General features: G+C 39.8%; 2 protein-coding genes across 8 annotated transcripts in view; one reads left to right on the top strand and one right to left on the bottom strand.

Annotated features, from left to right (window-relative positions):
- Nucleotides 1-26,184, bottom strand: part of LOC124376216 (dedicator of cytokinesis protein 7-like) — a 50,372-nt gene that overhangs the window by 5,439 nt on the left and 18,749 nt on the right. Inside the window, exons 11-38 of one of the 7 annotated variants that reach the window (XM_046835198.1) lie at nucleotides 24,626-24,782; nucleotides 23,793-23,917; nucleotides 22,221-22,314; nucleotides 21,943-22,105; nucleotides 15,321-15,438; nucleotides 14,314-14,384; nucleotides 14,085-14,223; nucleotides 13,340-13,441; nucleotides 13,146-13,232; nucleotides 12,043-12,274; nucleotides 11,792-11,956; nucleotides 11,271-11,443; nucleotides 10,761-10,862; nucleotides 9,112-9,201; nucleotides 8,828-8,923; nucleotides 8,157-8,297; nucleotides 7,921-8,034; nucleotides 7,660-7,830; nucleotides 5,265-5,404; nucleotides 5,016-5,188; nucleotides 4,712-4,860; nucleotides 4,138-4,320; nucleotides 3,912-4,038; nucleotides 2,376-2,460; nucleotides 2,121-2,217; nucleotides 1,879-2,013; nucleotides 381-533; nucleotides 49-207 (exon numbers count right to left, since the gene is read on the bottom strand). In XM_046835198.1, the coding sequence (XP_046691154.1) occupies nucleotides 49-207; nucleotides 381-533; nucleotides 1,879-2,013; nucleotides 2,121-2,217; nucleotides 2,376-2,460; nucleotides 3,912-4,038; nucleotides 4,138-4,320; nucleotides 4,712-4,860; nucleotides 5,016-5,188; nucleotides 5,265-5,404; nucleotides 7,660-7,830; nucleotides 7,921-8,034; nucleotides 8,157-8,297; nucleotides 8,828-8,923; nucleotides 9,112-9,201; nucleotides 10,761-10,862; nucleotides 11,271-11,443; nucleotides 11,792-11,956; nucleotides 12,043-12,274; nucleotides 13,146-13,232; nucleotides 13,340-13,441; nucleotides 14,085-14,223; nucleotides 14,314-14,384; nucleotides 15,321-15,438; nucleotides 21,943-22,105; nucleotides 22,221-22,314; nucleotides 23,793-23,917; nucleotides 24,626-24,782 (3,741 nt within the window). The remainder of the gene's footprint in view (nucleotides 1-48; nucleotides 208-380; nucleotides 534-1,878; nucleotides 2,014-2,120; nucleotides 2,218-2,375; nucleotides 2,461-3,911; nucleotides 4,039-4,137; nucleotides 4,321-4,711; nucleotides 4,861-5,015; nucleotides 5,189-5,264; nucleotides 5,405-7,659; nucleotides 7,831-7,920; nucleotides 8,035-8,156; nucleotides 8,298-8,827; nucleotides 8,924-9,111; nucleotides 9,202-10,760; nucleotides 10,863-11,270; nucleotides 11,444-11,791; nucleotides 11,957-12,042; nucleotides 12,275-13,145; nucleotides 13,233-13,339; nucleotides 13,442-14,084; nucleotides 14,224-14,313; nucleotides 14,385-15,320; nucleotides 15,439-21,942; nucleotides 22,106-22,220; nucleotides 22,315-23,792; nucleotides 23,918-24,625; nucleotides 24,783-26,184) is intronic. The other 6 variants (XM_046835199.1, XM_046835200.1, XM_046835201.1 and 3 more) reach the window with 6 other exon arrangements.
- Nucleotides 19,022-20,687, top strand: angptl8 (angiopoietin like 8). Its single transcript, XM_046835207.1, has 3 exons — nucleotides 19,022-19,412; nucleotides 19,540-19,689; nucleotides 20,246-20,687. Exons 1-3 carry the CDS (start codon nucleotides 19,110-19,112, stop codon nucleotides 20,414-20,416), a joined length of 624 nt encoding a protein of 207 aa, XP_046691163.1. The 5' UTR covers nucleotides 19,022-19,109; the 3' UTR covers nucleotides 20,417-20,687.

The raw sequence follows: 26,184 nt of genomic DNA, 5'->3' as shown, positions 1-26,184 counted from the left end.
AGAAAAACAAAACAAAGTAATCCTTGAACATGCGTGTGTGGGTAGAACCTGCTCTGGGAAAGGTGAGTCTCGGAGCTCCAGATCTTCTTCAGCATAGGTGAGAATGGTCTTGAGGGAGCGGCGTAAATGTTCTTCGTTGAAGTTTTGCGAGGTGCCCACTAGTGATGACAGAGACATGGTAACCTGCATCTTCACTCGTGCAAAATTCTGTAGGACCAAAGCAAATAAAATACTTAACTCTCTGCCTGGTCAATCTTTCTCACACTAATATGTTATGATAATATGTTATGTTAACGCACACTATTACAAAAGCTGAAAAAAAAGAATAAAAATCGCGCAAATTTAAGAATGCACGTTCGTGCTATAGATTTGAATCTCACATTTCCGATCTCATAGTTTTGCCTCATGAGCAAGTAGAGGGAAGCACTGGCGTGACTGCGCACAGAGCTGATACTGCTGCTGCAGTGACGCAGTAACCGCAAACACAGATCGGCACACAGCTCTGTATCCTCCTCAAAAAGCATCTCTGGAAACTACACACACACACACACACACACACACACACACACACACACACACACACACACACACACACACACACATTGTTAATTTGCAAAACAGAGAGCAGATGAATCACAAATTATTCCTCGCACACCCACTGTTTCACTTCGCCCTCATTAACAAACGAAATAGCTTCATAAAACTTTTTTTTTTAATAATAAATAGTTATTACGTTTTAAATCTTTTAAAAAAAAAAGCAGAATTGTTTTTCTTGGCAATTTGTTAGAAAATCTAACACACGCTCAAATGCCACTTTATTACAATCACATGCCATTCAGGGGATTATCCAATCAGCCAATCATGTGGCTCCAGTTCCAATAAAACCTCAGTTAATATTCACATCAAACAGCAGAATCGGGGAAAAAATGTGACCTCAGTGACTTTGACCATAGTGAGGTTGTTGGTGCCAGATGGGTTGGTGTGAGTTTTTCAGAAACTGCTGAACTCCTGAGGTTTTCACATAGATCTAAAGTTTACTCAGAATGGAGAGAAAATCCAAACGAGCAGCAGTTCTGTGGGCAGGAGTGCCTTTCAATAAAAGTGGTTCCTCACATAACACTGGTCAGGAGAAAAGCATTTCTAACCATTGGAGCAGATGGGCTACAACACCAGAAAATCATGTCAGGTTCTACTCCTGTCCGTACGAACAGGAATCTGAGGCTATAATGAGCACAGACTCGCCGAAACAAGTCAAATGATGATGATGATGATGATGATGGATAATAACATTTGGTTTAATAGATCTCAACTTTTTTTGCTGTGACATGGAGATGCACAAGTCCAGGCTGGTGGTGGTGTTATAATGGTGTGGGGAATCACTTCTTATAAAGATTTCCTAATGGGAGTAAGAACATGGACCCAATCCACCTCTAAAGGATGTTGTACAGGCCTTTCTATTCTATACTTCTGTTTCTTGCATTTGAATCATAACTTTGTACATTTCTAATTTATGTCTTGTGTCTGTGTCCGTTTTCCTTATGTCCTAAATGTATGGCTGCTTGGAGGATTCAAGGAGTAAGAATTTCATTTAATGGTGTAACAGACTGAACATATGACAAACTCTTGAATCTTAAATCTAAAAAGTGTCAGATTTTTTGTAGACAGAACTACTATTTATATGTGAACACTGTTGTTTGGCACAAATGACTCATTTACTTTGAATGCCACAAATGCTTTGAAAATACCCATTATATATCATTACATTAACAATCACGAATACAACCCCTCACACACACACACACACACACACACACACACACACACACACACACACACACACAGACTTACAATTAACCAACACACCACACTCATACACACCTTAAAGACCAGCGCTCTCTGAGTGGTAAAGCAGTGTTGCAGAAAAAGGGCGCTCTGGTTGCCAGCCATGCTGTGAAGAAGTACTCTCAGCACTCCAACTAGCACACTCTCTTTCTGCTCGGACAGCACTACAGTCTGAGGCACAGTAAAATGCATTTTTTGGGGTTAGACATTCACGTCCGAATTTGTAATACTTATAATTATATACCCAGAAGCAGCAAGAAGCAAAAGCAGAGCTTTACTTTGACAATAATCTCCAAAGTGTCCAAGACTATTAAGGAAGCTTCGGTTGCCAAGTTTCCATCCACCACTGACTCCTGCTCCATCTCTGCTTTTGTCCTGCACACACACACACACACACGCAATTAGGTTTATGAAAACGTATAATAAATAAATAAATAAAAACTGATTGTCTCACTTCTAATTATCACATCAACCTAAATAAAATGGTTTTCATCCTGAATCTGCAGAGGTACAAACAATGAAAAAAGACTCACTTGTCAACTCTGTCTGCATTCTGCCGCCAGTGAGTGACATTCTTCCTCCATCGTACATTCTCCTGGCCACCATATGGGCTTCTTTCTGTATAAAACACAGTTCGACACGTTCATTTCAAGCTTGTGATTCAGTACATTATTTTTGGACACACACCTCTGTGTTTTCCCTTCACAAGTAAAAACCCATTAGCCAAACAATATTACGCCAAGCTGGACTTGGCAAAAGACGTGTCGGTCAGAGGCAGGGCTTCTTCCCAATTTATACCCCTTAGCACAACGTCATCTAATTGGTCGAAAAACCAATTTTTGCTTTGAGAAGTATAGTTCAGACAAATGGCATGATGGGGGTAAGTTAAATATACATGGGGGAACCTCACCTCGAAATGGAAAAAGAGCAAAAAAATAAGCATAGACATTCTTCTAGAATACAGAATGCAAGAATCTCAGATACATTTTCATCCCTGTATTTATGTCAACACTCCTCTTAAGAGTTAGCACCCAAGCTAGCCTGACGTCACAAGACCCATTGGGTTGCTTGAGGAAACTGGCTGTTCCTGACAGAGCTAGCTCAACGCTGTCTTATTACTGTTGCTATGGGAGATGGTTGACAGCTTTGTGGCTGTATGCTCTGCAACCACAGACAAATCTGACTCAGTGGATGAGTCAGTTGTCCTCACTTATGATGATGAGGTTGACAGTGAGCCCTTTATACCCTCCAAACAGGCTGTAAAGTCTGTGGTCTTTAGAAGTGAGAGTGGCGGTGTAGATGGGTCACCGCAACTCAGCCTGGACCTGTAAAATGTTGAGTAAATGGAAACTTCAATGTTTACAGGCCAAAAAGGCTGCAGAAAAAAAAATGTGTCCAGACTGCTAGCAGTCTTCCTGAAATGGCATTCATTAATGAAGCAAAACATTTTCTGATAAGCGAGCTAGAAGGAAACATGTCCAGGCAAGGTCCATTTTGTCTGGGTCGACATGAAAGGTAGTGGATTTATCCAACTTTCCTCTAGTAAAAACCTTAATGGCAGTGCAACCTTGACCACACTCAGAAGAGCTCCAGCTGAGCACACAACAGTGCCGCTTTTAGTAAGAACTTTCCATTGTATAAATCAAGGCCACGTACCGAGAGCTTGTTGCCAAATCTGTTGCAAAGTGCAACAGATAAAAAGCTCTTAGAATTGAAGCTGCTTATTATTATATTATATTATAATATATTACTATATTATAGTACACTTTCAAAAAGCCACATAAGAATGCATACTTATTGCACATGGGTAGAATTCTTCCACTTACGCTCATTCAGCAATTTGGAAGTTGCGATATTTCATAATGGGATGCTGAAATTAAAATCTTTGAAAGTGGACTTGTGATCTAACCTGGTAGAATGGCATATTGCTTTGGGGAGATAGCAACAACGTTCATGTCCCATAGTGATACCTTACTGATGCTACCAAATAACCAGGTATGTTATCATTTGCAAGCTAACATGTTAAACATCCTCGATCATTTTACCCACAAAACAACTTCTAGATTTACCTCGACAGCGGCGGACCATCTCCTGACGGGCACCAATAGTTCCTAGTATGGCTTCCTCCAGGCGAGCTTTCATGTCTTGGGACTTTTTAAAGGTCAGGCTGTTGATCCGCTCCAGAGCTTTCCTCCCCTGTGCTCAGATACACATGAAGCAAACCCACCAAACAAATTACATGCTTATAAAAAAATTGCTCTTAGACTTTCATATATCAAGTCCCTGGTGCAGTACCTTGTACTCGAAGCAGGAGATGGCGAGGTGGAGAAGGTCGAGTAGTCTGTTGATGTGCAGCACAGACAGATCGGAGAGCCAGCGCTCTAACAAGCCTGCATCAGCATTCTTCAACACCCACAGAACACACACCAGAAGTGTCCTACTGCACTCGGCAGAGAGCACGCTGCACTGACGGGCCGCCTATACGCATGTAACATGTAAACATTTAACAGGCGTACATTGTATAGATACCAGCTTATATACAAGCAATTAATGGCAGTCAATATCTTAGGCCATAGGGACATGTTAAAACAGTCACACAGGATGCTCTTACACACCCTCAAAGAGAAATGCACAGACTCATTAACTCATTAACAGAATATTGTGGAACTGAGGTCACATGAAAAACAAGAAACCCTGGATAAGCCATCTAGTGGTAGAGCGTAGTACTGCAGGTGGTAAATTTTTTTTTTAAGAATGTACCTTGTAAATTGGTGCGTTGTTTGTGACAGACAACTAAATAAATACAAAACCATAAAATACATGTATTTCCCATAAACCTTAAAGTTTTATCTACTTCACCAATGCTCACCAATGGAGGTAGTGTGAAAGGACTGACTTTGGAATACGGGATCGGTGAGCCGGCTATCGCCATAGCAAGCGAAGAACTAATAGTGCTGTTCTCTGGATCACCGTCGTCCAACACTGCAGAAGCGTGGCGCACACGCTGAGGTGACGGGTCTACAGGTAGGATTAATTAACAACAAAACAAATAAAGAAAAACTTGTAGAAACGACTCAAAAGACAGTTACTATAGTAGATACTATCATCTAATAAATATTCAACATTCAAACCAAAAAAAAAAAAAAGCATAAAGTATTCTTTGTTTGCCTTACCGGTGAAATCATAGAGTTGGGAAAGTGCCTCCATGACTACAGGAATGAGTGGCAGGTAGAGCTGAGCAATGTGGGCTCGGACCTGTGGGTCAGTGTAGCGTGGGTCTGAGTCATGACTGCACAGGAGCGAGTGCAGCGAACTGATCGCCTTCTTGTGTAGGAAGAACATGCTGCTGGAGTGACAGTCAATTAGGTTAGCGTGATGCGTGGCACGTGACGTGTGTCTGTGTGTGTGTGCACGTGTCTTACCCTTCTCCATCAGGTTCCAGGATAAGGGCAAGCTCACACAGCAGTAAGCCAGACAGGAAATGCTGCTGGCGAAAGGGCACTGACAGCTCGAACATACTGACTACACCCTGGTCCTGCACCGGACATGAGAATGCTGAACTCTGGAAACATGTAAAAGGAGGAACAGCAATGATGGAAAGGTTCATAATCTGTCAAAACAACAGGAGAAACTTAAATACCCACTAAACCAAGCATTCCCAAACTTGTTTTTGTAGGGGGCCAGGTCTTTCTTCACAACATTTTTGTTAAAACCCTTTTTATGTTTAGTGTAAATAAAAAGCATCTAGCGGGTTTTGAGGTCCCGTCACCTAATCTGCAGGCTTTTTTTTCACTGCTCAGCTTCTTCACCCTGATCCCAAACTACTGCCACATTCGTTGACAAAATTTGTAAAATCGGCCAAACCTTCCCACCTACCGTATTCCTACACTACACCATTCCACCTCTTTCTATTGAAGACACATTGCAAGATCCAGCGAGTAACTACTGAACGAGACAATGCTCCAACCCACTTCCCTTCATCACTTCCATTCTAAACAACACAATAACACTGCACCCTTCCCAGCATATAGCTCATAACTAAGCTATATGTATATTATATATACACACACACACACACACACACGCACGCGCACACACACACACGCACACACACGCACGCGCACACACACGCACGCCACACACACGCACGCGCACGCACGCACGCACGCGCACACACACGCACGCGCACACACACGCACGCGCACACACACGCACGCGCACACACACGCACGCGCACACACACACACACACAGGGCTGAAGCAATTCTTTGAGTTATTTGGGAGAAAACAGTGAGGGGCAGAGACGATTTAGACCAAAAAAAACAACAGTTTCCAAAGTTTGGGATCATTTCCAACTTAAACATAAAGAAAACACTGTACTGTGCGTTTAACTTTTATTTAGACTATTTTGAAATTGAGTTTCATATTTTTATGTATGATCTTTTTTTATATATTTGTATTTTGATATAATGTGGCAATTAAATGCACGAAATGTGTTTAGTTTTCACAGATTTTCTTGTGTGCATTTTCAGCAAATAAAATTTCAATTAAAAAAAAAAAAAAAGAAACATATTACTTGTTCATTTTAAGAGACCCGTCTAATTTTCTTTTTTTATATTTAGTATTTTTCTTTAATAAAGAAAATCGATAGAATAATCAGTAGAATACTTGATTACTAAAATAATTGATCAGCTGCAGCCCTGATAAATATACATGTCGAAATTTACGAGTTAATGCAAATTCATTTTAACGGCACTGATTTTATTAACGAGCGATTAATGCAGCGTGCATTTCTGTTTGACCATTTTTATCAAACATATAAATAAATAAATATAAAAGAAGCGAAATTAAAACCTTCAACGCGACACACATTTATTCACAACGTCCTTTCTTTACTCAGATATAAAATAATAAAAAATAAAAAAAATCGAAAGATAATTAATTTTTAGTTAATTAATCAGTAAACATTTGTTTTACTGATGCGCCAAGTCTCAAATCAAACACCAAAATCCGCCATGACGCACACATCCGGCAATTAACGCAGTCCGTGTGGAAACATAGCAAAAGATCTGTTTGGTGTTGTGATGATGTAGGTCATTTTAAACACCATAATTACTTTAAAACATTTACAAGAATATTTTGTCTTCATGCTCTATGTTTAGTATGGATTCACTAATAATACACATATATTTGCATAAAGCATTAATATTTGCCATGTTAATTAGAGTGTTTTATATATATATTGTGCGATTAATCGTGATATGATTTCCATTTATTTAAAAAAGCATTTCAGATGTCTTAGACTTACGATTCTTTTCCAACTTGACAAATATAAGGATGTATGAATAAATGACAACTTATATAATTAATAAAAGTTTAATTGCACCTTTTTATAGATGTAATTAATTATCTATAATGAAATATGAGATAATATATTGTCCTCTACAATTCTTTAAGAAAAAGACAATATTTATCTATTCACATTTTTGCATTAATCCACCAGTTAAATCTGTTCAGGTTAAACATCAGACAAAAGTAGAATGTAAAATCCTTGCAAAATGCAAAAATAGCTTTATATGTATTTATAAAACTATATATTTATATATATATTAAAATATTATAAAGTAGTTATAAGTATTATTTAAAGGTAATAATCACATCCTTTTTTCAAACATGACCTTTTTAGTTTTAGAATCTATCAATCAATTTAAATGTTAGAAATCTGTCAATCCTTCCCAAACACTATGACGGCTCCATGTCAATCACTGCACTTCGCTGGCTAATGCAAACACAGGGTAAACGAGTGTGTTTTAATACCTGTGAGGTGGTGGAAGAGGTTGAAGGTGATGGAGAAGATGGAGGGCTGAAGGTGGCACATGGCAGGTTCAGGGTGACGTAGTGCTCATGACTGCATACTATACGCATGAAGTCCAGCCTCAGAGCCACCAGAGAGCTTGGGTTCTGTGTTGTGTGCAGTTTGTTGGAAATCTAACCGAACACAGCAACACGTACACAAAGTCACATTTAAATATATCGACAATAAGAATGCAAAAGTGAAAGTAGTGTGCATTCTTGCACCTGTTTGTAATAGGTGCGAATGAGATTAAACACAAATCCCCGGTCAAGAAGAGACAGCAGATCATTGAGGAAGAAGGCCAGGCTGTTGTTTAATCTTTCCACGAGCTCGACATCCTGAAAGAAATCCACACAGACGTGCGCGCACACTTACTGAGTGTCAAGTATATCCTTGCTTAATTATTCAACTCGGCTTGGAAATGAGATCCTAAATGTAAAATCTTGTCCGTTAACTTTACCTTTTGGTGTCGGCTGGCTATGTCTGCACTGATGGCGCATACCAAGGCAGCAATGTCGTCCACAAATCGGTCAGGAAAACGCTGACGTCTCGGCACGTCCAGCTTAGATGTAAGGAAGAGGTGATGAGCCATACTCTTCCCCTGAGAGACAAGAGAGAAAAATAATCAAATTGAAATACGTTGATTTCTGTAGCATTTCTAATTAGAGGTCGAGCGACAGTGGATTTTACCGATTGCTAGGTTAGATCGTACTTTCCAATAAAAAATTATTAATTAATAAACTTTAATAAACAATAAAGTTTAAGTGATACATATAATATAGCGTTTTCCGTGCAGCACGCAAAAACAAACAAATCAGTGATTCGTCTCTAGAGGCTCCTCTTATTAGCACAGCGGACCTTCTGAAACCGCGCCAGCAATCGATAAAAGCCGGGAAAATCTTTATGGGTTTTTGCCGATAGTTGATTGCTGGAACTATCGGCAAAAATCCATACCGATAGTTTTTCCGGCTTTCGGCTTCCAGCGTGCTGGTTAATCGGTAAAATCTCTGTGCGACATGATGAACAGGCCAAATTACTGGTGATTTTCTTTAACACTAATTCTAAAAATTGGTCTTTGCCTTTGGAGAGCAGATGTGTGAGTGAGAGAGAAAGAAAGAGAAAGACACATACCATGAGCTGGAAGAAAAACCATGCTTGCTGCAGCGCTGCTTCTCTCACTACGCTGGTACTCACTACCCATTGCAATGCCAGCTCCTCATGCAACAACTAGGCAGAGACAGAACACTAATTAACAGAGACACACACTGCATATGTACAACAAATCCATCCATCCTCCCCACATACACACATACAGTACATACCCTCTCAGTCTCAGTCCACACTTCCACTCAGTGACATGAAAGAAATGATGAGATGAACAAAAGATATGAAAGAAAACGAAATGTGATTGTTACCTTCCTGGGCATTTGTTTCAAGGGTGGTGCGAGTAAGGAGGTGCTCCCGACGAACGCTGACATGCGGTTAGCAGCCCGTTCACTGGCCTGCTGCAGTGGCCATGGTGAATGAGCGTGAGGACGATGAGGACAGTAAAAGGAAAAAAATGGAAATGATAAAAGGAAGTGCATGCACCGGATGAACTGAGGAAAACTTGGTAAACAAACAGGGTTCCCACACGTTTATTAACACAGAATTCAAGGACTTTCTAAAGCACCATTTATTCCGAATGCTGCTTGGAAAAGTTTGAGATACTAAAAATGAAATATATATATATATATATATATATATATATATATATATATATATATATATATATATATATATATATATAAACAATGCAAACGTTTTATGCCTGTACAAAACAGTTATGATGAAAATGTTACGCATTAAAGTCAGTGATCAAATTCAGTATACATTATATACAGAATATAAACTCAAAGCATACATTACATCTATATTTTGGGCTCTTCTGCTTGACTGTATATAATATGCTTAATTAATACGGTGTTCACACTTATTATTATAAGAATGTCCCTTTTAAAAGTCTCACCGCTCAAATGTGCACCTCATTGGAAAACCCTTGATCACTGCTAGCAATATAATGTTTTAAAAACCAAAAAAATATTCATTTTCACATGATCATGTTCAGCTCTCCGACAAGCATTTCATTGTACCCTAACAAACATTTCCTGACCAGATTAAAGCACGATCCTACTTTAAATTTAATTCAAGCACTTTCAAGGACTTGTTTTTTCAAGGGCTTTCCAGGCCTTGAATTCAAGTGTCTGAAATTCAAGTACTTTCAAGAATCATAGGAACCCTGAACACAAATATCGAAAAGAGAAAGACAAGATTAGCACAGGGGCTGCTGATCCAAATATCTACTTCCAACTACTAAAGGTTAGTGGAGATACTTCTATGATGGGTTCATCATATGATTGGTTCCTAATGATGAGCAGCTAAACTTAAGAAAACAATTATGCATTAACAATTGCATTAACATTTTACCCTCACACGCTTTGAACGTGAGCAGATATAGATTGTGACTACCGTCTGATGTAAGACTTCACTAACACATGTTTCAATTCAATTCAAGAAAAAGCATTGAAAGATAGAATAGGCACGAGAAGATGGACATGTGATGAAAAAGAGTTGATTTTGTTTGACATGGAGACACCCATACCCACCCATACCCTCACACACACACACACACACACACATTTTAGTAAGGGATAAAAAAAAAAAAAAAAAAAGTGTATAGGGTAGGAATAAAAGGGTCTCATATTGGGGTATTGCTTATGAAGCAGTAGGATGTAAATTGGGTAAAGGATTTTTAGAGAATAAGGTATTAAAAGGATAATAGAAGGGTGATTGGTCATAGGAGAAGAGTGGGCAATAACGGGAGATAAGTTATTAGTAGGACAATGCTGGGGTAATAATTGGGTATGATAGGTGAACAGTGGGCAATAATGGGAGATAAGTTATTAGTAGGACAATGATGGAGTGATAATTGGGTATAACAGGAGAATAGTGGGCAGTAATGGGGTATTAGCTTTTAATAGGACAATAGTGGGGTGATACTCGCGTCTGGGGTAGGTATCAGCACCTGCTTAAGCTCACAGCTGGAGTTTGGGTTCCGACGGACCACAGCTCTGGAGCCCCCAGGAGCGTAAGCTGAGTTTACCCAGGAATGAGAGCGGTCTATTCCCTGCTTATTCATCAATCACAAACACAAACACACAGCAGCACAGGAGACACGGTCAGATAGATACTCATAATTATGGGGATGGAAAAACACAGGCTTAGGAGATTTAGATTTAGGAGATTCCTAGATTTAGGAGACACTCAGAGCGGAGGGTAAGTAATCAAATCTGTAGCTAAGCAAAGCACAGTCCCAGAAAGGAAGCGACTCAACCCCATTCAGTACAGGAAGAGCCTGCTCCTTTTATCCAGCGTAAACAGGAAAAGCAATGGGAGGGCTGGAGCTGTCGACTTTGCACAGGAAAAAATGACAAGGGCACCTTAAATGTACACTCCTAAAATAACAATGCTGAGTTATGAACGTAATCAGAACGTTTCAAAGGGGGCTAATGCGAGAACAGGGAAAAAGGCCCACCTTGCTGCCGATGATCCTCTGCACTTCATCATCGGGTGAGGTAGGTGTGGATGCCAGGTCGGGATTAGAGTTGCTGATGCTTTTGGAGCGGGACAGGAGCAGACTGCTGGGACGGGCCGTTGCCCGTGACAGTGTTGCGTATTGGATCGGAAGCTCATAAGAAGATCCACTCACTGTGTGGAGTGTTAAACATAGCATTTCTCGTTTCAAAACATGTCTTATTTAGCTTTCTCAACATATGTTTATTTGTGTAGGACTACTCCATGAGTTAGTTTCAGGACATATTTAAAAACACTGCTGCAGCTGTGAACACTGCTTACACAATGACTGCATCTATTAGCTTGAACTGGGGTCAAGGTTAAAAAAAAATGTTGAAACTTGGCAAAGCCATGTGATCAAATAAGGGCTATCCACTCAGATATACAACCCCATGTATATCTATGTAACATTAGCCATGCTTTCCTTTAAAGGCAATAAATCTACAGTAAAGTGTCCTGACACAGTTCAGTCAGATGGCTCACCAGTAGGGGGGGGCACAGGCTCAGTGGTGGGCAGATGGAAGCAGAAATGGATATAAGAGGCCAGGAGACTGTTGCGGCCATGCTGATCTTGGTTCCCTTCCAGATTCTTATGAATTTGATTGACCAAGAGCGCCATGGCCTCGAAAGCTGCACGACCCAAGTTAACTGTAAAGAAGTTACAAGACAGAAAGGGTTTAGGAAGAGGAAGTGATAAAGTGCAAAGAGGTTCAAAGGATTAAAAGAGTGCACACCAATTTGTCCGGCAATGACAGGAGGGTGGACGATGAGTAGGATGAGCTTGTTCAGCAGCTGGTGCAGGAAGCGTACGCAAGTATCCAACAGTGCTCCCTTCAGGGCTGCCATAGTGGCTTTTAGTTCAGCCTCTACGTTGGCCTCGGTGATGATCACATCCTTCAGTCGGAACGGGAACGAGTACTCCTCTAAAACATACACCAGGGTGAAGAACTTATCCAGGTACGGGTCCTACGCAAAAGGCAAACATACGGATTAATCAAATACCAGGTTTGATTCATCAGAGACCTTGTTTATGGAAAAAAAGCATATGTTTTAGGGCTGAAACGATTCCTCGAGTAACTTTTCAAATACAAATTTTCGTTTAGTCCGGTTAACTACACACAAAGCACTGTGTTTCCCCACGGACCATTATTACTGACGCATCACCCGCTAAAATTTGGACCGCTCTGGTCAGGTAAACACAAGACGCTGCAGAATGAAAAATGGAGAAACGGGGAGAAGATCCAGGCCAAAAAAAAAGGGATCATTTAAAACTAAAACGAAGGAAACACCTTTCATTGTGTTTACCCTTTTTTAAAGTAATTTGAAAATTATTTTTTTATATTTTTATTTATCATTTTTAGATGTACATATTTCTAATTGCATTTTGAGGCAATGTCTTTTGTCTTGTCTTGTGTTGTCTGTCTGCACTCTGTCTGTCTGTACTGTTCTTTTGTTTGCACTGTTTGCACCAGGCTGCACTCGATGCACTTTATGTTGTTTGTTGTTTAGTGTAGCACCAGGGTTTCGGAGGAACGTTGTTTCGTTTTTACTGTGTACTGTGTACCACTGTGTATAGTGAAAATGACAATAAAAGCCACTTGACTTGTGCTAACAGACTGCACTAAATGAGTTTAGTTTTTACAGATTGCATTGTCAGCAATAAAAATGTGTTAAAAAAAAAAAAAAAAAAAAAAAAAAAGGAAAACAAAAATTTATTTTGTCTTGTATATTTAGTATTACTCTTTGATTACTCGATTAATCGATGGACTAATCGCTATAATACTCCATTACTAAAATAATCGATAGCTGCATCCCTAATGTTTTTTTTATTTCATACCTGAGTGTGGACAGATGAAGCAGCTGTCACCTCTACATTGAACACTCCTTTATGATTGTCCACCCACTTCATTCCTGGAAGCTGGACCTAAACACACACACACACAATCAACCACCAATACATACATATGAACTCACACATACTTACATTCAGACCAGTGATAAAAATGACTGATGATGAAGCAGAAGACCTACATCAGGGGTGAGGACCGAATAGCTGGCTGGGGGTTTCTCCACAGACACAGGCAGACTGAACAATCCAGTGCGCAGACGCCCATGCTGCATCAGAGGAATCCACTGCGGGGGGAAAAGTCACATTTCTTAACCTTATCATCAATGTTTCTGCAGGTTTCACCAAATCAAATGCAAGACTTTTTAAGACATTTTTCACAACATTAAAACACACAAACACAGCCCTAAATTTCATTTTGTCAAGCCAGGTGTTGTTAAACTTGCACTTCCCCATAGCTAAAAAAAATAAAATCAATTTGACGTCTGTGGTACATTCCAAGAGAGATTTGCGTGTGCATGTTGGTCTCATTTGTACTCGTTAAAAAACAAGGAATTAACAAACAAATAAACATTCTAAAGTGCTTCAATGAGCTTTAGAGACTGCGTTATATGGACATCAGAAAATTGAGACCGGTTTATAATTATTTAAGACATAAAATAGCGAATTTAGGGCTTTTTTATTCCTAAAATTTAGATTATTAGATTTTAGACTTTTTAAGACCCTGAGGAAACCCTGTATCATATAAAAATTGATGCACCTATAACATCCAAAGTACATCAATATGTCAGGGAAGTCCATTCTATTTTCAAAATACATGCATGCATGTTCATATCCGGAGGATGAAATGAATACAGAGAGCTACAGTAGGAAGTGTGGTCATGGGAAGATAACTAATGCGGGATAATCTTGAAAAGACCGAGCTCTTACAGTGTAGCCCACAGGAGTTTCGAGCAGTGTGTTCTGCTTGGGCTGACAACTGATGTGGTAAAAGGTGAACAGCAGGTGGTGGTTATCAGTGAGGTTAGCAGGAATTTTCATCTTCACCTCCTCGTAGAATTCAGGAGACCTGAGAAAAGAAAGTGTGAACACTGTGTGAAGTGTGTAAGCAATCCAGTGCCCGTTTCGTCAGTCGTTCAGCTTGAGGGACCGTTCTTACTTGTTGTGGTAGATCACTGGTGTGTACGCCTCTTTGTAGAACTCTGCACAGCTGGATTTTCCAAATATGACCTGTTTCAGGGAAAAAATGAATCATTAAGTCCCTTAACACTGGAAGCAGCACATTTATTAAATCACATCAGGTACAAATCACACAAACTTTTTGAAACTAAAAAAGCAAATGCCATCATGATTAATTCTGCTATTCTTTAACCTTAGCTTTGACTGATCAGAAGCGAAAACAAGCTAGAGCTCCTATTCAGAAACGTTGTGTTTTTTTTATTTACATTTGTCTGGTGTCAAATCCCAGACATTTCTATTCGTTCAGGTTCAGATGACACTGTTAAAACTTTAGAACATATAAAAATGCATGTAAAAGGGTTTTATGGGGAGACCTTGACATGTCTCAGAGAGAATATGGTTATATGCAATGCTTGGCTCTTATGTAGAAATATAATACGTAAATCACAAGCCTTGTTAAACCAGCAGGAAAGAAAAGAAAAACAAAGAAAAAAAACAGCATCCATGAACCATGGAGCAGTGACGCGAGCATACAGGCAGGGTTCTCTACGTGAGAGCACATCTCCTTGGCTAGCACTCAGAGGTCCTGTGTGCAAACTTTGTTTGCTCTTTTTTAGCAGAGCCAAAACTCTGTTCACAAGTAAAGTTGATTTATAGTGGGTACGTCACGTAGTTGCTACGTGCTCCAAACAATGCCCGACTCCTCCAGTGTTCTCTGTGAACTGGCATGTTTGAACAAAAACAAAATATCAGACAAGTGAAACTAAGCATTTTACTGCATGTCGTACCCTGTATGTATGTGTATGTGACGAATAAAATTTGATTTGATTGAAGTTCAATAGTCGCTGTTGACAGTAAGCCTTTAAAGTGAATTTCATCCAAAAGCATTGAAAGAGTGTCAGGACAATCAGCATAATCATCATCTTACAGAAGAAGCATCATTGTGTGTGTGTGTGTGTGTGTGTGTGTGTGTGTGTGTGGACTCACAGGCATGGCTTGGTTGTGGTCCTCTCCAGCCATGAACTGCACCTTAACTGCAATGTTCCGTACAGAACCCTGTCTGCTGCTGAAGTTAAGACTCTGAGGATATACATACAGCAGATTCCTACAGGAAGAGAATGAGAAAGAAAAAAGAAAACACTATTATACCTATAGGCTAATATGGGCTAAGGGTCTTCTTTCAGGTCATGTGAAACACTGCCAAGCCAGCACCAAAGCATCTCAGTAAGCAGTGTACACAAGTTCCCATCCAAGAGTAATAAACCTTTTACAATAAACTGAACTGCCAATATCTTTGGTATCCGATGAGTCTACAACAGTGGCCATGTTTGTGGCTAATTAAATTTTATACATTACTGGGCTTCTATATATATATATATATATATATATATATATATATATATATATATATATATATATATATATATATATACACATACACACGTGTGTGTGTGTGTGTGTGTGTGTGTGTGTGTGTGTGTATATCACTCTATATTAGGGCTGTCAGTAAAAAAATGACTGTAATGGCTGTATGTTAAATTATTTTTAGAGGGCAGTAAATCTGTACTGCTATACAAACTACACATTGACTACACTAAAATGTATCCAATTTTTATTTCTATAGTATTGTCCATTTAGAAGATCTACTACAATGGTTCCTAAAATGTGAGGGTTGTTTTGAAATTGCTGACACCAACAGGGTATAATATTATGGCATTATAACATTAAGAGTGGTGACATGAATAACACTGATTATCTTTTTCTATCTCTTTCTCAGGCACCTGTTAGTAGGTGGTGTATATTAGGCAACAAGTGAACATTTTTTCCTAAAAGTTGGTGTTAAGGAAGGAAAAATGAGCGAGTGTAAGGATTTAAACGAGTTTGACAAGAGCCAAATTGTGACGTCTAGACGACTGGGTCAGAGCTTCTACAATATTGCAGCTCTTGTGAGCTGTTCTGCAGTGGTCAGTATCTATCAAAAGTGCTCAAAGGAAGGAACAGCGGTGAACCAGAGTCGTGGGCGGCCGAGGCTCAGTGATGCACGTGAGGAGCGAAGGCTGGACAGTGCGGTCCGATCCGATCCAACAGATGAGCTCCTGTAGCTCAAACTGCTGAAGATGTTATTGCTGTTAATGCTCGCTGTTGTAGCAGCAAATATAAATTTATACAGATATAATTTTTAATATTGCACTATGTTGTAAACTTAAACATTAATTTTGCAACATATTTTTTTTTTTACAAAATAAATTTTTCCTTTTCTGTTGAGAACAGATCCAAAACAAAGCTCATTTACTTTTTTTAAAGTGAACTAGCCCGCTAGCGAACACACATCAAAATGTGTATTCCCCTCAAACGTGTTTCCCAGTAAAACTCTCCTTTCATATTTGAAGTAGTGTTACAGACTAGGAAGTGGAATTTCATGTGGTAAACGTGGTCTAGTGATGTGAGAGACACAGTGAAACGTCCCAAAGCAGTTCCAGTAAATACAGGCAGCTCCGAGAAATGACTTGGTTACATTTACAGCATTTAACAGACGTGAAGGCGACTTACATTTATCTCATTCATACAACTGAGCAGCTATGGGTTTAAGAACCTTTTTCAGGACCCCTGAAGTGGCAGCATAGTGTGGCTGAGATTTGAAATCATTACCTTTGAATCCAAAGTTCAATGCCTTAAACACTAAGCTCTCACCTCCTTTGTATCTTAAGAACAAATACAAAGTCACGCACATACAAAGTCTTTCAGTTTCACTCTAAACTGTTTGCTCTCTAATCAAGCATTGTTTTAACCCAAAATAACCCGGGTAGCCACGTACACAAAAGCAAACCGCAAACAGATTTCAGTAGGGAAGAGGTAATTCAGTGGATAAGACGTTGGACTTCTGATCAAAAGGTCATGGCTTCAAATCCCAGCAACAACAAGCGTCCAGATTTAGCCTTGAGCAAAGCCCCTAACCCTTAATTGCTCAGCTGTATAACTGAGATAACCGCAAGTCACGCTGGAGCAGGGCGTCTGACAAATGCCATAAAAATTTAATGTAAAGAGAAATGAAGCTGGAGAATGAGTATAAAATAATACGCAAACTGTACAAAATGAGATATCTAAATGTACAAGTTTAAGGTGAACCAATCCTGCAGCTTTGTCTAACAAATAGCAAGTGTTTAAAAACCCAACAATGCTGTGAGGACTAAAAATCTGTGCTCGTTCTGCACCCACTAACATGCCAGAACCATGATTTCATCTCGATTTTAAAAAGTTAAAACAGAGAGAGAGAGAGAGAGAGAGAGAGAGAGAGAGAGAGAGAGAGAGAGAGAGAGAGAGAACTACGGGACAAAATAAAGGAGTGACTCCATAATAACGTAAATGTCAGCAATAAATGATAACAGCAGAATAATTCAAACCTATAGAAGACCCTGCGTCATTTCTCATAATGCAACTCCGTTTTTATTCGTCTGTAGCTTAACGCATGCATCTCTTAACCGGAATTTCCAAATATGACCCGTTTATGGAAAATAAAATGCAATAACAGGACACTTAATGCTGGAAGCAGTACATTTATACATCACATGCAAATTACAGACTCTTTTTTTGAACAAAAAAAGCAAATGCGTTCAAGATGAATTCTGCTGACAGTGTTACTATGCACCATGATTTTCAGATAGCTCAGCTCAGACTCGTCAAGAGACATAAAGCTAGAGCTCCTATCCAGCAACTTTCAGTTTTTTCTTTACTTTTGAGTCAGAACTTCACATCCTTCACTATGTCTCATCCTGCAAAATCCCTTCATTATTTATCTATTCATTCAGGTTCATATAACACTGTTAAACCTTTACATGTACAACCCCTTTTTTATTCCCATGTAGTCTAAAAGCACGCATCTCTTATCTCATCTCATAGTATGTTCTGGTTCGCAGATTATAGGTTAGATTGCTTTATTAAGCAAACAATTCCCAAATAGAAATATGTTTTATGGTGCTTAAATTGTACACCTGGCAATTTGAAGAGAATGAAAAACAGGACGAAAGGCAAATTTGTATGTATTGATATAAGAGCATCTGTGGATTAAAACTGGTTGGTTTCAATTAAGACAATCGCAGCAGTGCAGACATTCAACACAACGGCACTTCTGCTCGACGTGATCAAATCAGGTTTCCAGGTTAATAAATGCTGCCAATTCAGTGTAGAGATCCATGTTGAAATCGAAGCACTGTACACTCATTAGCAGCTTGTTGAAAACCTTATTACTTACTTGGGACGCCACAAAGAAAACAACAGTGCGCTGGACACGTGAAAGGTTGGCTTGACACATATCCACTGAGGGAGTCTGCATACTGCAGGACATTGACCTGCTGCTGTGCATTTTCTGGGGGCAACCCAAAGTAAAGCAAAATGATGAAACAAATATAAAAGAGGCTGACCTTAAACCTTTCAACTTTTCACCAAATTAAACAGTGAGCACGTGATTACGGACTCGGAGTGTGTCTATTAATATGAGTGCAGACAAAGTTCAAAACGTCTGAAAAAATGACCTGTGAGGATCAAGGTCACTCACACAGACAGAAATAGAAAAAAAAAATCGGCACGTTCTTTGGCCAGCGTGATTGGTCCTAGGGTCAACCAAACACTCCGCATGCGGCATATAAGAGCTGAGCGAGAGCCACCAGCAGGACAATGCGCAGAAACGGGAAACAACCGAGACCTACTGGAGCTCTGAATGAGTGCTGATCTCACATTCGCTTCAAAGAAACCTTAAACAGCGCTCTGAGGCTAGTCGCCATGCTAACCGTCGTCAGCACATGGGTATGTCTGTGCGCGTGGGTATGCGGGGTATCTTCTTCACCTGTGATGCCACGGTCTGAGGAAAAGGTAGCACTTAAGGATGAAGTGAATGTGCTGATGTATGGGGTGCTGCAATTCAGTGAGTCACTGCATGATATGTATCAGAACACTGAAGCCAAGCTGGTGCGCATCACTAAAGCCATTACAGAAACAGAGAACCTTGTGCAGCGCCTGGGCCAGGATACAGAACAGACCATCCGCTCCGAGCGCCAGATAAAAGACAGGCTCAGTGTCATCCAGGTGAGAACATGCCACTGTACACACACACACACACACACTGAAGGAATCCACTGTGTGCTAGGAGCAGACAGCATTACCTGGTTAAGAGCACGAATACTAAAACGGCTGTCGTCTGTTTTTTTCACAGGCCGAGACGACGGCGCTACAAGCCCAGGCTCAACAAACCAGAGGACTGGTCTACAACGTAGAGAGAGACGAGGTGGCGCTAAAGCAAAAACTGGCCCAACTGGAGGCAACCATGAAAAGAGTCACCCCTGTTGGCATCAGAGCACTGAAGGTATGTAGCCACAGCATCCCAAATCCATCTGTTCTCTGTGTTTATTTGGTCTAAACTCAGTTTTCTGGAAGACAAGCTTGAAAACTTGAATATTTAAGTCGTGTTTTCAGAACAGTACCGGTCCATAGTTGTAGAGCGATTAAAAATAATGTTTCTGGAAAGCAGTGAAAGTATTTTTGACCAGTTTTGGCTGTTAAGAAATAATTAATTGGCTAGGAAAACACACACACACACACACACACACACACACACATATTTAAAATTTTTATCTTTTGTGGGAAGCATCTGTAGCAGTAGATTTATTTGTTAACTGGCTCATATTACAGTTAAGCGCTTTCCTCTTTTTGATAACTCGTGCAAATAAACGCTGACATTCTTGCGAAGCTCAACACAAAATACGTAAAAGGTCAGCACACCTAGTTATATAATACCTGGTGCTAATCATCGCAGGATACAATGCCGGTGTAATATTGTGCAGGGATGATCATTCAGACTTCAGTCTTAAACAAGATCAGTGGTTTATCTAAAATGACATAAAAACAACTCTCTCTGACAGGAGATCACCCAGAAGCACAACACCCTCCTGCTTGACCTGGGGAACTGGACAAAGAAACAGAAAGAGCATCTGGAAAGCCAGAACCAGCAGCTGGCTGAGTTACAAAAACGGACGATCAGGAACACTTCTTCCAGAGTCTTCAAAACTGCACGAGCGATGAGTGACTGGTAGAACTGGTGACTCTGTTCAGCATTTGCACATTTTTTATTGCAGGAACAATTCTCTTTCAAACCTAGTTCCAGCAACTAGAACTATGTTTTTTTTTACTAAACACTCCCAAGGTGGCAAACAAACCAGAACTGTTCAGACTATAAAAAAAAAAAAAAACAACCTTCAAGGATACCATTGTGTTGTACTCTTATATAATATACTATATTATTTTTCTACAGTATAATAAATACAATCTTTCTTTAAAAAAAAAAACATTTCAGATTGTGGTTTAATGTGTTACTTCTTAACTGACCCGAAACTGTCCTCACAAAACACATCATTCCTTCTCAACTCACAGCATGTCCCAAATGTGCTTCTATAATAAAAAAAATCAATGTGGTAATCTGTTAAAGGTTACAGTGATCAGGAATGTTGCCCACAGAGACGATATGGAGTAAACTCAGTCGTCTACACTGTGATATTCCTCAGGGCATGTATGGTAACTCCATATTTCATAGTGAACAATGTGGTGAAGCATCACAGAAGTTAAAAAAATTATATATAGAGCAAGTGTTACAATATTTCTTCTTTTCACAAGGACACACACCACTACACACACATTTATACACTGGGACCCGCAGGTTTGTATCGAAGACCTGTCAGTTTTTGCATCATTTGCAAGATTCTCTTATCAACAGCAACATGCTCATTTATTTAACTGAGCAGTTCATGGTTGAGGGCCTTTGAGGCTCAGGGCCATTTTGAACCCTTAACCTTTTCAGAAATCCAACATGAGCTACATCTTCCCACCAACTGATGCACAAGAACACCTGGCTGGGCTGCAATATTGGAGTCCACTCTGATATCCTGATATACTTCAAGGCTCTTCTCTGTCCTGGAGGTGGAATGAACTTCCCCTAGATGTCTGAACAGCGGAGTCCCTGGCTATCTTTTAGTGACAGTTGAGGACCTACATCTTCCTGAAACACTTAATTAGCACTTTCCAAATTTGCTTTGTAAAAATCAAGAGTTGTAGTCTGATTTATCTTAAGTTTGTAACCTTTTTCTTTTTTTCGGCTGCTCCCATTAGTGGTCGCCACAGCGGATCATCCGTCTCCATACTACCCTGTCCTCTACATCTGCCTCTTTCAGATCAAATACCTGCATGTCTTCCTTAACCAGATCCATAAACATCCTCCTTGGTCTTCCTCTTTTCCTCCTGCCTGGTGGCTCCACCCTCAGCATTCTTCATGATTTAAATTATGCAAAGTATGAAATATAAAAAATAAACGGCTTCATGGTATGAAAATATGATGTGAATTCCACAACACAAATACAATACAATACAAATGAATGAATGAATAAATACAGTGGAATTTCAAGCCCATAAAATGAGGTCACTGTATTCTTTTATTGTATATTGTCGGGGTCCCCATTCGCAACCGTATAAAACCCTGAGTTTGACTTCAGTGACCATCAGCTGCATGAATAAACGTTCTAAATCTGACATAAATACAAATCATTGTAACGTGTGAAAAGCCACTGACCTATATGTGGTGTGGGGAGTATAAACGTAGCGTGCAGGAAACTCCAGCACCTCCTTGGTGGGCCGTACACGCAGGTCAGGGTAGGGCTTCACATGGAGCAGCTCGGGGGAAAGACAGTAGTGAGGGACCTCGGGCGCCGGTGAAATGTCGATTTTGAGCTGAGCTGGGAAAGAGAAAGCGAGAGCGAGTGTGCAACGGTGTCAGAAAGAAACCTGCTTAGTAACTGAAACGCAGATGAGGGCGAGTGAACCCCGCTGGAGCTATAATCAGCAGTATACCTGTGACCGGTCTGAGTCGGCGCAACACGGAGGATGGTCTTCTCATGTCAGCTAAAAATTTATACAGGTCCTCATCACTCAGCCTGTCCCCTTCCTGCAGGACGATACAAAACCTCACAGCTGTTACAACACGCTTTATACTATCACATTTCTCACCAATGCAGAGACCAATTTTCCGGACTATAAGCCGCTACTTTTTTCCCACGCTTAAACACTGAAGCGGCTAATTTATGGATTTTTCCTGGGTTTTTCCCGGTTTCACAAACTTCAAGCCAAAAAACTGAGCCCTATAACATTAGACCAATGAAATTGCGGAACGGGTTCAGGTGAACCAATAAAACTCTTTATATTAAATCAGATGCGCTCCCACTGAATCGGGCCGCACCACATCATAAATATAGATGAGGTTCCTCTGACGTTTGACCTGCCGCTCTCGGACTGTCTACAGGAAATGCGAATCATTCGTCACGCTGAAAACAACCGGGCATGAAAAACTTCACCTGTGTTCTGAACTGCACGGCATCGGGAGAAAAGCTTCACCGATGGTGATTTTTAAACGCACGACGATGCCAAAAGGAAAACTCCAGAGAGAAATAGTTGTGAAAGGAAGGAGGAAGAAAGTGAACAATGACTTTCTTGGTAGGCTACTGTTTAGATATAAGCCGTGTAACAGACACTGTATTTCGTTAAAGCCTGTGTAAAGTTTATTAGTTTCAATGTAGACGGCTTATAAACAGGTGCGGCTTATTTATATTCAAAAATAAAAATCTTTGTCAAATTCAGTGGGTGCGGCTTATATATGGGTGTGCTTTATAGTCCAGAAATTACAATATATTAGTGGTATTTCCCATTATACAATTACAATAACAAATATGTAAGATTATGAAACAAGTTCAAGCCTTTTGTACACTTTTAAAGCTTAAACTAGCTGAAAATTGTTCTATTGGCAAACATTTTTATCACTACAGTGATGAATTATTTCTGTTTTTTAGTGAATTCATTATTATGAATTATTACTATATATGAATTATTATTTAGCATGCACATTCAGAATGGAACACCATCTCCTCTCAAAGCAGATAATCATCGAGCATAGAGGTCGCCCGATATCGGCTTTCTCTGGCCGATGCGATATTTAAAATGGCCGAAATATGATGCCGATTTTATTTATTCCCACGTTCATCTCATTAAATCTAACAGTTTAGTAAAAAGTTAAAAAAAAATGTTAAACATTTATTGAATAACACAAGCCTCTCCAATCAGTGCAGTTGATAGCAGGTTTTGGTACTCGTACTAAACTGGTAGCATAAACTACAGCCGGTTGAAGGCTCGCTAACAAAACAGTTTTAAAAAAAGTTACTTGCATTCTCTCTGCAATTTAACCAATAAAATATATACGGCTAGATTAAGAACAAAGGATAAGAACTAGAAGCCCGGGACACACCAAGCACACATGGTTTGGTGCGCCACATGCGCCTGACGTACAATCTAATTTGCAGCACAATCTGTAATCACTACCTCTAGAAGAGAGTTACATTTATCCTATGCAACTCTATAGGAAAACTGACTGGCCTGTTTAAAAAAGTTGGTGACTGTCAGTGTGGCCGGCCGGAAGTTGGTCAAGTTGCACATGTCCTCCCCGACACTCATCCGCTCCAATCCCTTCTTCTTCCGTTCAGTCCAGGTGCCTTTGCGCTCTGTGAGTGAATAAGAGGGAAACCCTAAATAATCTGCCCAATGCAGAAAGATTGTACATTTCAGCATGCAATGTTGCATTGTTGCTTCATGCAATGAAGTGAGGTACATCTACCCTATGGGGGCACTTGGATGGGTTTCCATCTCTTTATTAGGCTTTATTAGAAAACCTGTTACAGTCTGCAATTACACCTCAGATAGATTTTGTTGTCTTTTACTCTGACGTGGAGCCAATATTAACACAGAGCCTGAGAAAGTGTCCTAACATCTAACAGTTTATGTACAGGGGTACAAATAAGAAAGGTGCATAATGTGTCAAGTACAAGAAATGTGTTTTATTCGTTTTACAGTAAACATGCAAAAACTAACATGTATTTGCAAATGCATCTGTTCAAATATGGCAAAAAAATAAATAAAAAAAATCCAATAATTACATGCTGAAAAGTGGAGGTGAGACTGGACTGACCAGGACTATAAATTGGTGATGCAAACATCGCTATTGTGTGTTTAGATAGATTAGATAGATTAGATAGATTAGATAGATAGATAGATAGATAGATAGATAGATAGATAGATAGATAGATAGATAGATAGATAGATAGATAGATAGAAGGAAAGAAAGAAAGAAAGAAAGAAAGAAAGAAAAAAGAAAGAAAGCTGGTAAACCAGAGCAAATGTGTACCACAGGAAGTAGGATTGTTGAAAGTAACCTGTGTCGGAGTCTGAGTCAGAGCGCTCCAGCCCCCCTACGCTGCTGACGATGTTGAAAAGGTGGATGGCCGTCCAGGCAAAGGGCATTCGGAAACGGCCAAGACGGCTACATGACTGCTCTGCCTGGGCCTTCAGTTTCTCAAGTTTCTCCTTGTGCTACAGACACACACACACACACACACACACACACACACACACACACACACACACACACAAACACACACACACACAAACACACACACACACACACCATAAGGACATTCAGACACATAAAAAAGAAGCAGGAGAAGGTTAGCAGGTTGTCTGTTAAAATCAGACAGGAGCTCGCATGCTACTGGGGAGTCTCTCCAAGTTTACTGGACTTTGGTTATTTCAAAAAAGACAGCAAATATTGCAGCAGTTTTGTAATTGAGAAATCATTGGAAAATATGATGTGTGCTTGGGGCATGCAGTGCCAAGCCTTCACAAGCTTCACCTTCTCTCCTGCATTTGGTAAGTGTGAGAGTTCCTAAAGGTGTATCATGACAGAGTTTCACAGACATGAGAGACCACTGGTGACTGGACGTTCGCATATCCAGCATCATGACAAAGTTGAGGGGAGTTTACGTAGTGGATTTTACAGATTTTACTGGATTCTAGGTGGGGAGTACTTGCCGATAACCGATTAATCATAACACTCAATGTCAAGTCAAGTTTATTTCTATAGCGCTTTTCACAACAGACATTGTGTCAAAGCAGCTTTACAGAAATCAACAGTTAAGGTAAATGGTGTGTATTTATCCCTGATGAGCAGCCGTGGCGACTGTGGCGAGGAAAAACTCCCTTAGATGTTATGAGGAAGAAACCTTGAGAGGAATCAGACTCAAAAGGGGAACCCATCCTCATTTGGGTGAATTAAATGTAAAATAGCACTGAACTTTAACAGTACTGAATCATGAAAATGTGCAAAATGACATTAATAGGAATATATTCATTAATAAATATAACTATCTAAATAATAAATTATAAATAACAAATATAATACAGCGCTCTCAGTGCAGCGCACAGTCTCACGTGTAAAAACAAACAGCACGTGCCATCAGTGTTTCGCCTATAGAAGCCGCTCTCGTAAAGACAGTCAATTCGGTAAATCTATCGGTATGTATTTTTGCCGATAGCCTATAGTTCCAGAAATCACCGTGCAAGTGGCCCATGACCAAATGCGTGTGACGGTCCAGCCCTTGCTTTTGCAACAGATCATACTCAGTACATTCTCTTTCACCTGATATATGATGCATACACACACCAGTCAATTTCAGATTCAAACATTTTACCTCCATAATGTTTCATTTTAGAAGCAAGAAAAAGTATTTGCTATCAAAAATAAAGTGCTAACTGCCTCACAAACAGATTCCGTGGTTACTCTGGCAAACCAGTAATACTAGCATGACTTCATAGTACAGGTTGACTGTAATAATGCTGCATGTGTGATTAGTCTATTAAAGTCTCCTACTGTGTCATAAATGGAAAGAAGTCTCTTTGGTTCATTTGATTAGGTGCCCATTGATTGGTTCTTCTT

This window comes from Silurus meridionalis, chromosome 22 (assembly GCF_014805685.1).
Source record: "Silurus meridionalis isolate SWU-2019-XX chromosome 22, ASM1480568v1, whole genome shotgun sequence".
NCBI lineage: Eukaryota > Metazoa > Chordata > Actinopteri > Siluriformes > Siluridae > Silurus > Silurus meridionalis.
The sequence above is the reverse complement of the archived record's forward strand: the minus strand, read 5'-3'. Positions and strand labels throughout refer to the sequence as shown.

Coding starts and splice junctions, on each gene's coding strand:
- angptl8 (XM_046835207.1), top strand. CDS start 19,110: ATGCTAACCGTCGTCAGCACATGGGTATGTCTGTGCGCGTGGGTATGC. Junction 19,413..19,539: donor ACAGGCTCAGTGTCATCCAG/GTGAGAACATGC, acceptor TTTTTTTCACAG/GCCGAGACGACGGCGCTACA. Junction 19,690..20,245: donor TTGGCATCAGAGCACTGAAG/GTATGTAGCCAC, acceptor TCTCTCTGACAG/GAGATCACCCAGAAGCACAA.